Source organism: Sinocyclocheilus rhinocerous, unplaced genomic scaffold (assembly GCF_001515625.1).
Source record: "Sinocyclocheilus rhinocerous isolate Xijiao unplaced genomic scaffold, SAMN03320098_v1.1 scaffold226, whole genome shotgun sequence".
In the NCBI taxonomy this organism is placed as follows: Eukaryota; Metazoa; Chordata; class Actinopteri; order Cypriniformes; family Cyprinidae; genus Sinocyclocheilus; species Sinocyclocheilus rhinocerous.
The window spans coordinates 372,883-390,604 of record NW_015631726.1 but is presented as its reverse complement, the minus strand read 5'-3'; the positions used below and the strand labels follow the sequence as shown (position 1 = coordinate 390,604).

The 17,722-nt window shown below is 38.0% G+C and overlaps 2 protein-coding genes across 7 annotated transcripts in view; both read right to left on the bottom strand.

Annotated features, from left to right (window-relative positions):
• The window catches only part of heg1 (heart development protein with EGF-like domains 1), a 30,934-nt gene extending 25,080 nt beyond the window's left edge, over nucleotides 1-5,854 (bottom strand). For 3 of the 6 annotated variants that reach the window (XR_001640253.1, XM_016554730.1, XM_016554731.1), the window contains exons 1-2: nucleotides 4,675-5,750; nucleotides 232-1,746 (exon numbers count right to left, since the gene is read on the bottom strand). Coding sequence is in view for 5 of the 6 variants with exons in the window: in XM_016554730.1 (XP_016410216.1) it covers nucleotides 232-1,746; nucleotides 4,675-4,945 (1,786 nt within the window). In the remaining variant the exon portion in view is untranslated. Of the gene's footprint in view, nucleotides 1-231; nucleotides 1,747-2,566; nucleotides 2,920-4,674; nucleotides 5,751-5,807 lie in introns of those variants that run through there. The other 3 variants (XM_016554727.1, XM_016554728.1, XM_016554729.1) reach the window with 3 other exon arrangements.
• An 81-nt stretch (nucleotides 5,855-5,935) lies between these two features.
• The window catches only part of LOC107741923 (solute carrier family 12 member 8-like), an 18,430-nt gene continuing 6,643 nt past the window's right edge, over nucleotides 5,936-17,722 (bottom strand). The window contains exons 6-14 of the mRNA XM_016554735.1: nucleotides 12,689-12,802; nucleotides 11,590-11,677; nucleotides 10,918-11,005; nucleotides 10,065-10,211; nucleotides 8,388-9,027; nucleotides 8,210-8,301; nucleotides 8,013-8,130; nucleotides 7,626-7,686; nucleotides 5,936-6,829 (exon numbers count right to left, since the gene is read on the bottom strand). Coding sequence (XP_016410221.1) covers nucleotides 6,658-6,829; nucleotides 7,626-7,686; nucleotides 8,013-8,130; nucleotides 8,210-8,301; nucleotides 8,388-9,027; nucleotides 10,065-10,211; nucleotides 10,918-11,005; nucleotides 11,590-11,677; nucleotides 12,689-12,802 — 1,520 coding nt within the window. The 3' untranslated portion in view covers nucleotides 5,936-6,657. The remainder of the gene's footprint in view (nucleotides 6,830-7,625; nucleotides 7,687-8,012; nucleotides 8,131-8,209; nucleotides 8,302-8,387; nucleotides 9,028-10,064; nucleotides 10,212-10,917; nucleotides 11,006-11,589; nucleotides 11,678-12,688; nucleotides 12,803-17,722) is intronic.

Genomic DNA, 17,722 nt, shown 5'->3' with positions numbered 1-17,722 from the left:
CAGCATTTATTTAAAATATAAATCGTTTGTAACATTATAGATGTCTTTAATTATAACTTTTGAATGGTAGTGCATATACATTTAATATTGCACATTTATCTGTTATAGCCAGGCCAGAACTGTAATATCGGTCAATCCTTAACAAGCACCATCATTAATAATACCAAAAAAATTATGATTTGAATGATGCAATTTGCAAGTCACTGTATAAATACTAAAAGTCGAACATACCTGGTGATGCTGTTGACTTAAATGGCATCTGCGTGGTTGTCATTCCCATCTCTGTTGTGCTTCTGTCCGTGTGATTCCGGGTGGTTTCCACCACAGTGGTCTTGGTTGGGGTGCTCTTGCTGTAGGGTGTTGTTGCACGTCGGCCATGTGCAGTAGTGTTCCCTGGTGTTGCCGTGCTGGTTTCTAAGTGCAAGGTGGTGACATTAGCAAAATCAGATGTACTGGGTGCCTGTGGTCCACCAGTAGTGGAGGTAAGCGGACGTTGGGTTGTGGTGGGTGTCGTCCGCAGTACCTGAACAATATCTGTGGTAGCGATGGTAGTGTGTTCTGTTTGGGCTAGCGGTGTGGTGCTCGGTTGGAGCTGACGGGTGGTGACGGGAGGAATCGTTGTAGTGAAAGTGTTGGTAGAACTGTAAACAGTTGATGCCTCATCAGTGGCTTCCTCTGTAACCTGTGGCCTATGAGTTGCTGGCATGGCAGATGTTGGCACCACTTCTGTGTTGGTCTGATCATCAGTTTTTGGGACGAAGGGTGATTTGCCAGCAAGGAACGTCGTAAATGAGTCATCAATTGTGGTGGCTACATCTTCGGGCACTGGGGGTGCAGTGGTCAGGCCCTGAATGGTTGTCTCCTCCACTGTATGGGTCGGAGACCCTTCAAGTTCCTCACGGCCAGTTGAGCTAACAGATTCAGTAGAAAACTCAGTGGAAGCATCAGTATCCAGAGAATAAGTCACTGTGGAATCACGGCTCTGTTGGGATATGCTAGTGGCACTGTATCCACCGGAGGTAAAAGGTGGGATAGATGACACAGAGTCACCGGTTTCTGTATAAGACGTCCCACCACTCACCGATGTGGCGTCCATTTCCCCTTCATCTCTGTTGATCATTGTAAGAGGGGGTGTTGAATTTGGATTGTCATTATCAGATACCTGTTGAACAGTCTGTCCTGTGACACTAGATTGTCCCGTCTGTGACTCAGTGCCATGGGAAAACGTTGACTGCTCGGTCTCCAAAGAGTGGCCTTGAGTTGCATTGGTGGCATTATGATCTTCAAAAGTGGGTTCAGTCTGTTCAGACAATGTAGATACATCTACGGTTTCCTCCTTGCCCTGGGTGGCTCCTGACGTTCTCACTTCCCAAATGGAGGTTTGAGAGACAGCATCCGAGGAGTTGGAGTCCTCAGTGTACGCAGAGGTGCTGTTGGAGGTCACTGAGAGGAGTGTGCGTTCTCTGACTCGGTTGGTTGTGGAAATGTAGGTGCTATCAGTGTGAGAGACCGAGTCGGTGGTGTCAACGTCTCTCAGATCCGTTGTGGGAACCTCTCGCACTGTTCGAGCCTCTGTAACGGGATGGTGGCTGGTGATGCTGTGCGATGCTACTGATGGACCCTCCCATTGGGCTGTGGCATTATGGGCAAACTCTTTGTCAGTCTGCAGATGTTCAGTGGAATCATCCGAGGTCATCCTCCAGTCAGCTGTGTTTGTAGAGATGCTTAAAGGTTTTTCTGAATGTCCTGGTTTGGGGAAATAAAGAACAATATATTGGAAACTATGTATTGTAAACTGAAAATAGTATTGAAATTCAGGAAAGGGGAAATTTGAGAAGCATGTCCACTAGGGTGCGCTTCATGTGGTGTGAGCCTTGGGAAACCTCATGAACTATGTGAGATGTTTTCAGAAGCGACTGCGGATGTAATGATTTTGGGTGGAGAACAATTGGCAGCCAAGCTCGTCTAACCTAACAAAAGCTTGGGCCCTAAAAATGGAGGGGATCTGACCCATTGGGACCTGCTGTTTCCTTCCTTCAGCTGACCTAGCAAAGTCCATATTACAGTGTTGTCACTGCCTGCATGGAGTTCATATACAGACAAAACTATAATCAAGAGGACCTCTGATTATTCAAGCTATTTAAACAGGGTGGTTAAAACATATTGAGTAGCATTACTTTATTGTCAACAAATCATCCCAAGATACTCCAATATGATACAAATAAACAAAACATGCTTTTTACCCAGTTAATAAATTTAGCAGCTCTGATACAGAATTTCCACTTCATTTTTTTCTTTTATATGTTAATCAGTTAAATTAAGTACAGTAAGATATACTTGTTGATTTATTTCTTAGTAAGAAACTGCAACATGGCTCTGCTGTACATGGCTATAAAATAAAATCATAAGATACAACAATCAAACTTCTGGTTTGTAGCAATTCATTCGAATCTGAAAGAGCTATTGTGAAATGAATGTTTCCAGCACAATATCTGTTGAAGTTGATTTTAGTGTGGAAAGCCATGATATGATTTTGGGTCATGTCACTATCCAAAAACTGACTCACTCACTGAAAATGTCTCTTTGGGCTTGCATTACAGGGATCTTTCAACAGAAGATCTTTCAGCTTGCATTATGTTCAGGGATATTCAGTCAGCTCAAACTGATGGGGACGAAGAAAGGCCTAAAAACAAGCCGTTTCTATAGATTAATATGATCTGGACAGTAATGTGTAAGATAAAATAGAAGTCAAATACAGTATTTTTTGTGCCTAACCCAGTGCAGATTGATGCAAAATACAAAAAGATTGTGCTCAATCACATCTGCAAAGACTGGAGATTTTTGGTTTGGAAAGCAAAATACATATTTCTCAACTCACAATTTATACTAACCTTTCTCATAGGTGTATCAAAATGTGTATCGTCACGTTTCTCAGATATACATGTGAAAGTAAAGCTAGAATAATGGGTCACATAATTGATATCCATCCCCAAATCCTCTGATGTCTTAAATGAGATACAAGGCTATAAATCCATATGGATTTTTTAAGACCAATTCTAAAATGCATACCTAGAAAGAGTGGCTAATGGCCAAAATAATGTTAATATATAATAATAGCAGAAAAGCTTATAAATACCCATTTTTAAATATATTTACTCAAAATTCACTACAAAATGTTTTAAAACAATGTATATCAGAGCCATTTCACGGCATTTAATTCTATTTACTTAATTGCACACTTGATGCCAAAATGTCAACAGGACAAATGACATGGAGTGGAAGTTCTCCAAATTAACTCGCATAAATAAAACAAAACCAATCACTAACATAAACTGCAGATTGAAAAGAACTCACTGGCTCAAGAAAGTGGAACAGTTTATGAACCAGGATGGTCATGAGCCAAGGAGGTCATTCATTAAAAGAGATGCTCTTCCAAAAACTGAGGAAACTGAGTGCAAGTAATCTCATTAGTTCACAGACTTCATACTTGACACAGTACTTCAGCTGCATAATAAAAACATAGTTGTCTTTATTATTTTTACTACTACTACGCTCAATCACATCAGCAAAGACTGGAGATTTTTGGTTTGGAAAGCAAAATACATATTTCTCAACTCACAATTTATACTAACCTTTCTCATAGGTGTATCAAAATGTGTATCGTCACGTTTCTCAGATATACATGTGAAAGTAAAGCTAGAATAATGGGTCACATAATTGATATCCATCCCCAAATCCTCTGATGTCTTAAATGAGATACAAGGCTATAAATCCATATGGATTTTTTAAGACCAATTCTAAAATGCATACCTAGAAAGAGTGGCTAATGGCCAAAATAATGTTAATATATAATAATAGCAGAAAAGCTTATAAATACCCATTTTTAAATATATTTACTCAAAATTTACTACAAAATGTTTTAAAACAAAGTATATCAGAGCCAGTTCACTGCATTTAATACTATTTACTTAATTGCACACTTGATGCCAAAATGTCAACAGGACAAATGACATGGAGTGGAAGTTCTCCAAATTAACTCGCATAAATAAAACAAAACCAATCACTAACATAAACTGCAGATTGAAAAGAACTCACTGGCTCAAGAAAGTGGAACAGTTTATGAACCAGGATGGTCATGAGCCAAGGAGGTCATTCATTAAAAGAGATGCTCTTCCAAAAACTGAGGAAACTGAGTGCAAGTAATCTCATTAGTTCACAGACTTCATACTTGACACAGTACTTCAGCTGCATAATAAAAACATAGTTGTCTTTATTATTTTTACTACTACAATAATAATAATAATAATAATAATAATAATAATAATAATAATAATAATAATAATAATAATTACTACTACTACAATAATAATAATAATAATAATAATAATAATAATGCATGGAATTGAGACAAAATGTATAAATATAATATATTAAATATGTTTTATACACATTTATTTATTATCAGGCTTTCCTGATGAGTAACTTCTGAGTGGAGGTGGAATCTTTGCAATCTAACTGCAACAGTTTTGTTTCAAAACAATACTTCTGTACATCTCAAAATAAACTTCTCAGTTAGGTATAGTTTATCTGTAGATTAAGGCTCTAGCAGAACCAAGTGTGCTGCTTATCTAGTCAGCACTTCTGGGCATCACAGCGCATGGAAGGAAGTCTTACCCTCTCGAGCTCCAGTGATGGACACACTGGCGGGAATGTCCGTCATCTCCCCCAGTCCACTCGATAGATCCACAGCTGTTGTAGTGGCCTTTCTCCCCGGCCAGGAGGAGGTTTGTTTTACACCAGTTGTTCGGGTAAAGAAAGTATCGGTACTCAGTGGGTTATCGGTGTCCGCGTCTGGAGAGAAAGTCTGGGCTATCACAGTATTTAGGACAAGCAGAAAGACCGTGAAAACCACACGGCAAGCGCGTCTCTCGACACACGTTTCCATTATAAAGGCGACCGGGCGTACTTCCTAATAAATAAAACGCCAAAGTGGTCCGGGTCACCATCGGAAAGTGAGTCCCTTTAACAGTTTCCCATGAGTAAATTCCTTATGTTGGTTTTAAAGTTGGAGATGAAGTCTTGGAAGGGTTATATTTCATGCAGCGAGAGGAGGTGACTCCTCCCCTCAGGCAGGCGATAGCGGTTTCCACCCCATTCCTCTGGATGAACGCACTTTCACAAATGTGTGCTCAATTCGGTTTATGACCGTCAAATGATGCCACAACAGGTGGAATTCTTATTTTTCCCTCTCAAGTCTAAATCAAACACCAGTGCATTAACACTACACGAAATCATTTGCTCCCCACTTTTAGACATTTCTAATGCATTAAGACATGGGAGAAACACTCATAAAATATAACATGTTAAATGACATTCACAACTGACACCAGTGATAATGCAACTTGACAATTATTTTTAAAAAGATCTGGCATTTCCTGGCAACATGAATGAGCATAAAACGGAGCTAAACTTCATGCACCTGAACTAGAAATGTAATCACAGCAGTTTATTCATTATTAATGTGAATTGCACTTTACTGTCATGGTAGACTTCTTTTAGAAAGCAAGGGGACCTGGGCTCAAATCCCAACCTTGCATACAATCATTAGAGTTCGGGATTGACAGATTACCATGTAGTTTCACAGTATGGAAATAACAGATTTTGATTCTCATGCTAAATCACTTTTGTTCCACTGAGAAAAAAAAAGTCTAATGAGTTTGGTGCATGAACATGAAGGTGAGCAGATGACGACAGATCTTCTGTTTAGAGACATGAATGAGCATAAAACGGAGCTAAACTTCATGCACCTGAACTAGAAATGTAATCACAGCAGTTTATTCATTATTAATGTGAATTGCACTTTACTGTCATGGTAGACTTCTTTTAGAAAGCAAGGGGACCTGGGCTCAAATCCCAACCTTGCATACAATCATTAGAGTTCGGGGTTGACAGATTACCATGTAGTTTCACAGTATGAAAATAACAGATTTTGATTCTCATGCTAAATCACTTTTGTTCCACTGAGAAAAAAAAAGTCTAATAAGTTTGGTGCATGAACATGAAGGTGAGCAGATGACGACAGATCTTCTGTTTAGAGCAACTGATCTGCAGAAGCTGCAACTTGACTGCCATGTAAACAGACATGCAGCATGCAAATAGGTTTGCATATTAAACCTAGGCTATATTAATTTTGCATTTCAATAATCAAAAATCAATTATTTGGTAGTTAAAAGTTATTTTTGAAGAATTAACTTGGCCAGGAAGTTGAAAGGGGGCACGTTCTAGTTTGAATGGTCATGGCACTTCTGAGTGTTGTGACCTCAGTGAGGTCAGTAAAACATAAAAGACTAAATTTACTTATAATCTGAAAATTAAATGCCCATGGTGCATATTAAACCTTATACAAGCATTTCAGCAGAGAAGATCTTCACGGCAAATTAATTCACAATGCATGACTCTGATTGCACATTCCTGATTTTTCAGATAAACATTATTAGTTTCCTTCAGATTTTCCAGGAAATAAAGCTCCATCCTCCAAGTACTACCTGACAAATGCAGTAAATAAAATAGTCTATATATTTCAAGTGAGTGATGATTTAGTCCCATGTGTCCACTTTTTGCAGGCCAGCTGGTTAGCAGGGCACAGTTGTTACATGCTCAGTTGGACTGAGGATGGACAATCTTGTCTGTGGTGGTGATAAAGGAGGAGTGATGGTAACGATCACGGAAGGCAAAGTCTGCATTTTCCTCTGTTAGCTGCCTGGTTTCCATGCCAACAGCTGACAAAGAGGGTGTCACCACAATCTGGTCCTGAAGGGCCCCATCTCGCCTAATAAGAGAGGCAAATGATTGGTAATGTGAGGTTCGGTTTTGCGTACATTCATAGTTCTAATCACATCATCCACAATGGATTCTGCCACAAACCCACATAACAGTAATATGTTTGTAAGTGCTTTATTCAGTTTTAATTGAAGAACTCTCATAATACGCCAAGCTAAAGAACAGCATCATTAATCAGAAGACATTTTAAAATTTGGAGACAATAGCTTTGAATTTATCTTCATGTAACACCTACTCTCAGTCTCAGCTCATTTGGAATAGTAACATATTCGAAATATATTCTGTTAACTCAAATTGGTGTTCTGCAGAATGTCTGTAAAATAATCAGTACTTTTCTTTTGGATGGACAGAAATTCAGATCGGATCTATTTTTGTGTTTTCTATACAAGAATTGGTGGAAATGGCAATGCCATTATTGTGGTATTTTATGTATCTGGTAAACCTGCCCCTAAACATTATAAAAAAATTGTATAAATATATTCTGTTAACTCAAATTGGTGTTCTGCAGAATGTCTGTAAAATAATCAGTACTTTTCTTTTGGATGGACAGAAATTCAGATCGGATCTATTTTTGTGTTTTCTATACAAGAATTGGTGGAAATGGCAATGCCATTATTGTGGTATTTTATGTATCTGGTAAACCTGCCCCTAAACATCATAAAAAATTGTATGTCAGACATCTTTTCCTGTCTAAGTAAGTGGTTCTTGGCCACACAAAGCTGCAATAAGGATCAGACTTTATGCTGAAAAAGTCAAGTCTGCCTACAGAAGACTATGTAACTTACCTCCCCAAATTCTGCAGCGAGGTCTTGAGCCACCTGAAGAAACTGAAGCGAGCTGCTGCACCTGTGGGCAGAGAATGTAATTTTTTATTTCCTGACAAGAAAAGTCATCATAAATAATGATGGATATGTGCATAATACACCTCTATTTTTATTTGACTTTAATTTAAATGGTTAAAATAATCATCCTGTTATCAAAATTGTGACAAACCGATAGAAAGTGTCTTTTAAGCTCTTAGTCTTATTAGGCTTATTTCGCTGAAATAAGCAGTGTGTGGCATCCGAAGTGTTTATCAGACAATTTTCAGTGATGAGCAACTGGGCTTATTTCTCGAATTTTCTCAAAGATTATTCAAATCAATTAAAAAAGTTAGGAACAATTACAATTACCTGTTGGCAAACCTGGGCTTGTTGTTCCAATGTAGAGAAAGAGGATAAGGGCGACTGTAATGTTAATCAAGGCGTACATCCACTGGATAACGAACATTATCATAAAGGAGCACAATGCCTAAAGAAATAAAAACAGCATTAAAAATGTGAACTTACAAGCTTATTGCTTACAGGCTGGATATTTTTGCCAAACTTACACCAACTAACGAAACCCAGTGGTTGCAAAATCTGGCATAGACCGAACCCTGGATTGATCTTATTTCTGATTCTTCAAGATTTGTTTCTGAACCTGTGAACGAAAGGTATATAAGGTGAAATACAGATTTTGATCACTATATTGAGGAGTTATGTAACATTTTGTAGAGAGTTACGCACCATTTCTGTCTATCTGTTCTCTTGGGAGCTGTTCAACTGGGCCAGAATTAGGCAAAGACTGTTTCCTCTTGGCTTCTGTTGTAAGGTCAAATTCCATCAGTCCTATCTGGCTGCTGGTATCATCATCTAATCCAATAGTTTGTTCCGGCTCCCTCTCATCTTTTCCTTTATCTAATTCTCCATTGCTGTTCAAGTCCAACCCAAAACTGTTCATCAGCGTTTCTTTAGCTGGAATCTTTGACTTCCTGCCCCGGGTCTTGGAGGCAGGAAGAGAAACTCTCTGTTGATCAGTGGTGTCCGTGCTGGGCGATGGAAATATTTGGTCCATGTCTTTGGTGAACTCCAGCAGTGTGCCATTCACAGGTTTACTGATGGCTCCACTGCTGCCGTAATGGGGGTGAGTGCTGGACACCAGTGATCTTCTGGAGCTTGACCTCCTGATCAGCGTCGTCCTTTGCTGGACCTGCAGCTCATGGGTTTTCACCACACAGAAATAGCAATAATCAATTATGCTGTAGGTTAGCATGAAGTTGATGGTGACGATGGGAGCCAGTACATTGACCTGGCCGACAAAGATGAATGCCATGGAGATCAAGCTGGTCAGACAGATGGCAGCCACAGGTGTCTTATTGGGCCCTCGCTGTAATACATATAAAGATAAGAGAAAGGTAAATCTATGGCTGTTACAAAACCTAGTGAGCTGCCTTATTGTCTACTCACTACATAGACACATTCTAAGGAAGCATCCCAACTGAAATGAAACCTTAAGTGACTGACTTGTACATGGGTAGCATCCCTGTGTGTTACTTTGGTGAATTTAGATATTATATTTATAGTAAACATTTGTCTGTTTTTTTCCTGAGCTCCTCACAATGCATTATGGGATCAGACAGGAGTGTCTAGTCATGTCTACTTCATCTACTCCACAAGATTTTATTAATCATTTACAAGTTCACATTATGGGTTTGGCTCCTGTACCCTAATTTCTTTCATGCTCTTCAGGTTATGTAATGAGCGAGTAGAAGTATCTAGTTAAAACATCCCAAAAAAGAAATCTCTCATGTCACCTCAGACCCAGATCCCATAAATCTCTGGGATGGAGGTGCTACTGCTACTGGCTGGCACAGCTCCAGATCCACCAGGGTTGGTTTTTTTTTCTGTGCTTCCTGCGTTTGTTCTGGGACTTTGATTCAGGGCGAGATGTCTCGGGCGAACTTGTAGCCCATAGAGAGGGGTCAGACAGAGCTCAGGCGAGGGAAAGGGTGTGCTGTGCTTTTTGAAAGCCACAATTGTTACAATTCATTCCTTCGCGTTTTTTGGAGCGAACTCTGGCACACTATAATTAGGAACCCATCCTGTCGTCTATGGAGCTAAAGGTAAACAATTCATTAAAGTGGCACAAAGTGCATGAAAAACAAATGTTTAATTTCACTCGTTATACTAAGCGAATTGTTAAAGTTTGATAATTTATTAACCTCTGAGAGAACTCATTATAAGTACATTCCTGATTTTCCAAATGGTTTACAATCACAGAATAGATTTAGCATTGATTTATCAACATCTAAATAAAACAAATCTACAAAATTAACCATTTTATTTTGTTAAGCAAAAAACCACACAGTCTTGCATTCCCTGTTTTGAAAATAGCCACAATAATATCTCCTTATAAGCACCCACCCCTTTCCCAAGAAATCCCAGAGCCGGGATGACTCTCTCCTGGGCGATACACTGGAGGATCCTGGGTGCACCGTACAGGCCGCCCATGCAGGAGGCCAGGGAGGAGATGTAGAGGCCCAGCAAAAACAGGAAACCAACCAAGGAGACCTGGGAAAAAAACAAACACAGAGGGGAAGAGAATGTAGAGGGCTCCACCCAGCTCTGTTCCGCTTGGCCAGACTGAAAAAAGCTTATAATGTGTTGAAAAGTAAATCAAAGAAACAATGTGTAATCTGACAAAACCCATAATGAGAGAACGGGCAATTACAAATAATACAGTAAGGTTGATTATGTGTATGAAACCCCAACTTCTGTAACACCGTAATGTACAAAATGCACCTTTTTGTAGATTCAATATCATATTTAATATGCATTGTTTTGTATGTAGAGTGTTAACCCCAAAACACCACAGCCCACATTAAGGAACAGCTGGGTCAGCCACAACCAGGCCACAGCCTTACACATTCATAAACTATGTAGCTTAGTTCAGCAGCCTACTGTAATCTATGCTGACTGGCAGCTGTACGGCTATCAAACGTCAGGGTATGTGCAAGGTCAGTGCGCAACTGGGCTCCATTCTCATTCAAACACTTACACCAGCTGTAGCGTTTAGAATGACCACAAATGCCTCTGTTATGAGGGCCTGCAGACGAGTGGAATGACATTAGCATGACAATAAACGCAACTGTAAGGATTTATCTGTGGTTAATGTGCTATTCTCAAGTCTCACTTTCAGTTGAGACAATGAGTCTTAATAGTGGAAAAACCCATGAAAGATGGCCATCCTCTGAAGCCTGTAATAACATCAGATTACCTTTTCCGCTATTAAGAAATCATAGCGCAGCGCATCTCTGGTGCAAATGGCTCCCAGTAAGATCACAAAGACGAGATACAGGAACCACCTGTGGATTTCCACAATACACACAAGTCATTCATTCTATTTACAGAGAAATTATCTAACTATGTATATTTATATATGTATTATATATAACAATTTTATCTTAAATAAATGCTGTTTTTCACTTTCTATTAATCAAAGAATACTGAAAAAAAAAAGTTTTACAAAATATTAGGCAGCACAACTGTTTTCAACATTGATAAAAATGTTTTGACCACCAAATCAGTATACAAGAATAATTTTGAGTGTATTAAAATAGAAGTTATTTTAAATTGTAATAATATTTCACAATATTACTATTTTTACTGTATTTCTATGATCAATTAAATGCAGCCCTGATGAGCATAAGAGATTTCTTTCAAAAACATAAAAACATCTTATCAACCATTACCAGACATACAGTACATCTCACACTGATTTTTATGTCATACACTTTTTTTTTCAGGGCATGAAGGCTTATCCTAATTCTGTTTCTCATATTTTCCTTTTGGCGCCTGCTCTAAAGTATGTGTACACTCAACACAAATAGAAGCTAAAGATGAACAAAGGAAGAATGAAAGATTATTTCTGTGGCGGATAGAAACATACGAGATGCAGACTGCGGCGAGAGTTCCCACGGGGATGTTGTGCTCAGGCCTCTGGAGATCAGAGCTCATGTTGAATCCCGCCATCACACCTACACACACACACACACAGAGTTACTGTGAAAACAAGACTGGAGACAAGGGGCCATTCAAAACCTGAAGAACAGAAAGACGTACATATCAGAGCTCACTTGAAACAAGGAAACAAGACAAGGATGAAGTGGGTTTTCTTACATTTATGGGTTTCTCACATTTTGTAGATAATTATTTATCTCATTTTTATATTTATATTGTCTGTTTTTATTTATAGGATTTTTGAAAATAGTTTAGTCGAAAGCATTACGAAAGGTGGGTTGCACTTAACAGATTAACAAAATATGTGAATGTTAAATAATTATGATCCTAAACATTCAAAACATTTAATAATATTTCTATATATTATTATGCAGGCTGGTCAGAAAACATAAGATTAATTGGTATTATTTCATAATATTTACAGCATAAATATTATCTAGATTTTAACAGTAAAAAAAAAAATACATCTGCATATAATTTCATGAAAAACATGTTAATCGCTGTCATTTTTTCTAGAATTATTTTAGCAATTTCTTTTAGGACAACATCAATACAAAAGACAATTATTTAATTTTGAAAAGAATTGTTTCATTTTGCTTTCTGTAATATTTTTCACACAATATAAATGGGTTTTTATGAATTAAAAAAGATAGCTGCCTTTGTATTTTATAAAGGAGGTGCCCCACAAAAAGATCATCATATTTGGGGTTCCTTGAAATCAGAAGTATGAAAAAAAAAAAATCCAGTGACACCATGCAGGCTCAGATTGAAACCTTATTATACCACAAAAAATGTGTTAACTATGAGATGAAATTCTGCTGAAAAAAGAGATTTCTGGGATGTTTGCATCCTAAATCCAACCACAGCTACTAACATACAGTACAGCTGCAAGATTTTCAGGCTACTAAAGTTATACAGGCTTATACTTCACTAGTAGCAAAAATAAATCCTCATATCAGCATAGTGCCATTAAATCAGTGGCTATTATATCATAGTTTAGCCTTTTTTGTTTATGTGTGTAAGGTCACCTGTCGCCGCAGGAAAGAAAACCCCAAACACGGTGAAGAAAGTCTCGCCAGCTGTGTAGTCGGGCAGGGTGTTCTTACGCAGCAGATCCTCTGTATAGCCAACGAATCCATGCTCTGTAATAAACATATTCAGCACAAAACAATGTTAGGAAAGACTGTTTATTACAACATTCAGTTGGACTAAAGCATTACTGAGTGCTTTATGGAAAAAGTCTGCACTGACACGATGATAAGAATCAGATTCATCTCTGAAATCCCAGAGTCTCCACTGAGTATATATGACACAAACATTACATACACAAAGCTTTCCTGTAAATTAGAATCTTTGTTGTGAAAAGCAAAAGGAAATATGTTGGCCTTTTTGAAAAATCGGATATTTAGATAGATCAGTCTAAATATTTCATAACATTAAAACAAATATCAGAAAACCATCTTGAAGCAGAATTCAAGTTTCCACCTCTCTGCTTAAAACACAGGCTGGTGACGACATTTACAAGAAAATATCCTCCTGTACAAGACCACAAACCAGCATCCATGACACAATATTGATCGATCGCACACTGATACAATAACCCCTTTCACCCTGAAATCAAAGGGTGGGGTGGGGTACTGTGGAACAGACGTCTGGTTTGAAATATGACGGGTTTGGACTGCATAGCCATGCACAGGCAAAGCCCTGCGTGTCTGTGGCTGACCGTCACCGCCCTTTATGTAACAACCCGGGGGGACAGACGCCCCGCCAAGATGCGTGCAAACCGAGGGCCGGCCTGTTTCTTGGGAATACATGCCAAGTTCAATAGTTCTGCGCCTTGGACATGATGGAGGGAATGCTGGACTAAGCTCTGGGTGTGTTCACAGGCAAACAAAACAATCCAAGAACAGGCGCCGCAGAACATTTACGTAAACAGTACTGAGAGATATCACCATCGTGCTGAACCGTCACACGAGTGGGATTTTTATTCAGGAAGGCAGATATTAAAGTCTAGATAGCACTGACACTGTATGTTTCTGGTGGTTTGTGTACAAAAAACAGTATATAACGTATAGTAAATGCCAAAGGTAGGTGCTTTTAATCAGCTAGTTCACCCAAAAGTGCATTTACTCACCCTCACGTCATTCCAAACCAGTTTGACATAGTTTTTTTTAACAGATCTCAAAAGTAAATGTTTGGAAGAATGTTCAAGTCACTGTTTTCCACATAAAACCAGATTTTTACTGCCAAGCTCCAAAAAGGACAAAAACAGCAACATTAAAGGGATAGTTGACCCAAAAATGAAAGATATGCCATTAATTACTCACCCTCATGTCGTTCCAAACCTGTTAGACCTTTGTTCATCTTCAGAACACTGAATCAGAGTTTTCTGACCCTGCATAGACAACAACGCAACGGACACGTTCAAGGCCCAGAAAGGTAGTAACTTAAGGACTGTTAAAAACAGTCCATGTGACGTCAGAGGTTCAACCTAATTTTATCAAGCTATGAAAATACTTATAGTGCGCAAAGAATACAAAGGGTCAGAAAGCTCTTGGATTTCATAAAAAAATCTTAATTTGTGTTCTAAAGATGAACGAAGGTCTTACGGGTTTGGAACGACATGAGGGTGTGACGTCAGAGGTTCAACCTAATTTTATCAAGCTATGAAAATACTTATAGTGCGCAAAGAATACAAAGGGTCAGAAAGCTCTTGGATTTCATCAAAAAATCTTAATTTGTGTTCTAAAGATGAACGAAGGTCTTACGGGTTTGGAACGACATGAGGGTGAGTAATTAATGACAGAATTTTCATTTTTGGGTGAACTAGTCCATACAATTCACTGGCTATTTTCCATGACTTCCACACATAATTTGTGTGAGGAATGGGCTAAAAAACACTTAATTCACTTGAAGATTGCCATTTTTCTCTTATAATCTTTCCTTTGCTCCAGCTCTCATATCTCATTTATACATATTTAATATGAAGATACAACAGAGGGAAGATTTTTAGTAAATAATGCAAAGAATTAAGCTAACATAAAACATATTTTACAATAGTGGTTCTCAAATATTGTGGCCCCCTTATTGTCCACAATATTCAAAGGCCCAACGACTTTTTCAGCTGTTCATGATTTACTAGACAAGGATCAAGGATAAGGATTTAATAATAGTAATAATAATAATAATAATTTAACTGATAAAATGTTTTTATTATTTACATGACTTTTCCATGTCTAGAAACAACACTCAAAACTTTTAAGACCATGAGAACCTTGTTTTTTTAAAGACAAAAATGTTGCTGAACAGGTAAATTAAAATAAGAAATATTTTTATTTTTAGTAATTCTGTCTTTTTAAATGCTTGCTTTGTCTTATTTAAGTCATTTAAGTCATCTTGAGGCTCCCTTGGAAATTTGCTGAGGCCTCCTATTGGGCCTCGGACCCCTGGTGGAGAACAATGACGATTGAAGATTTGGAGTATAGCAAATGTGTCAAATAGACTATTTTTAGGATAATTTTATGGTGCTTTTTCCTTTTTAGGACTTGACAGTGAACACACACAATGAAAGAAAAACAGCAGCTTGGTCATTCTTCAAAATATGTGAGAATCGCCTTTAAAGTTGTCCAAATGAAGTTCTTAGCAATGCATATTACTAATCAAAACTGAAGTTTTGATATATTTACGGTAGGAAATTTACAAAATATCTTCATGGAACATGATCTTTACTTAATATCCTAATGATTTTTGGCATAAAAGAAATATCGATAATTTTGGTCCATTCAATGTATATTTGGCTATTGCTACAAATATACCCCAGCGATTTAAGACTGCTTTTGTGGTCCAGGGTCACATATTTACTTTTGCATTCATTCAATGAAAGAAAGTCATACTGATTGGAAATGTTTAGTTTGAAAAATTTTTAATTTAATAATTTAATAATAAAGTCTCAATTAGAGTGAAAAGCTTACATTAGATGTAGTGAAAGAGAAAGAAAGATGGTGGTTGTCACCCCTGCGGAGACAAGGCACTCATGCAGAGAGCCTGACTATGCAAGATCATGATCCATTTCCCTCTTGGTTATCTTGTGATGGGAAAGAATGTGTTCTCTTGGATTAATGACATGTTTATCCAAAAGGAAGTCACCACCCTTTCAGAAGCCGTGCCTGTTCCTACCCTTCCAAGTCACAGTTTCTTGGCTACAAAGAGAGAGAGAGCTAGAAAGAGAGTAAGATACAATAGAGAGGATCAGGAGAAGGAAGTAGAGCGGAAGTACATAAAGAAAGTTTAGGTGGACACAGCCTTAGAAATAACAGATATCAAGTACTCCAATAATACCATGCAAGCAGGAAAAAAACATATCCTACTTCACCACATCATAAATTACCTTGACATAATTACCTTCTTTTATGAATTTTGCTAAATCTATGGTAAGCTGTTTTTGGAATAACAAGTGCAAGAATAAAACAATTAGCTATAGTTTAGTTTGTGACTCTTGAACTAAACAACCTTCAAATACACCACCATTCAAAAGATTCAGTAAGATTTTTATTGAAAGGATTTTTAGAATGAATACTGTTATTCAACAAGGATGCATTAAATTGCAGTAACAGTGAAGACTTTCTTGCAAAAAAATCTATATCAAATAAATGTTGTTCTTTTGACATTTTTATACATCAAAGAATCCTCAAATAAGAACATATCCACAGGAATAGTAAGCTGCACAACTGTTTTAAACTTTGATAATAATATAAAATGCTTCTTGAGCCCTGAGATAAATGCCATGCTCTGCGATAAAAATATACACATATTAACAATACACAAGCATAAAAAAACGGCCCATACTGACACAGCGGATAAGAGCAGGGCTGTTACTGTTGCCCTCCTTGCCACCTTTCTAACCATTATGATTGCAGTTTGGATATTTGTAGTAAGAGTCCTGATCTGAAGATTTGGAAGAGGAAGTGATGATGTGGACTCTGCTAGTGAAGGACTCGGATCTGCTTCCTGCCTGCTCTTTTGTCTCAAGCCAAAAATGTGGGTGAGCCCGGTCAACACCCTTAACCCAAAACTATGAGCGCATGTCAGTTTCCTGTCCAACTTGGGGCGCTTAAGTAGAGTGTCTTTGAGGTTAGAGCTGAGATCCTACTTAACATGAACATCACACCATCATAAAACTAATTATGTGAGTGAAAAACAAGCCAATGACCTGATCAAAGACCATGAGCAGACAAGTCAAGCAATTCAGTTCTTTTCATAAAAATCTAATTGTTTTATTCCAGCAATTTCTTCCCACCACTAGAGAAGAACAGAATTTACACCAATAATAACACAGTCTAAAAGCCTACAGTAGTGGGAAAGCTCTTCTCACAGTTCCTCTTGTGTGGTAATAGGCAGGAGGGAAGGGACAGAACTAGGAGTTCCTCTCATTTTTTTTTAAATCTAGCACAAATGTGTTCACCGCAATGGTATGAACACTCGAGAGGATTGTACTCACATTTTCTTCATCTTTTCCAGCAATAACATTTTCAAATGATTTAACAAAACACTGAAGTAGGTAGCAATATTAAAAGATCATCATCACCATTTTGGCTGCATGAGCCTGGGCACACTGGTGCCTAATGGTAGATTGAGTGTATAACTCAAACATATCCTTTACCAAGAATTATTTCACAACCAAGATATGTGCTCAGCCCTTCAGTTTTCTTTAGCCTTTTAGTTCTTAAAGGAATAGTTCACCCTGTAAAAAACTGTGGGACCATCTTCTTTATCCTTCAAACATTTTTTCAAAGCAAATAAGGACTGCAATTGTCAAGCTCCAAAACATTATAATGTATCATCAGTGATGTCCATTTGACTCATTATGCCCTAAAAAGAACATTATTTTGTGTATTTGGTGTAATGAAATGTGTTAATGTGGTTTAAGGTTCAAAAAACATTATTTTCCACATACTGTACATTATTGTTTCTTCTCTATGCCCCGCCTTTCTGAAACGCGTCGATTTTTACAAAGCTCATCTCCGGTCTGAAAAGCGAGGTGTGCTCTGATTGGCCAGCTATCC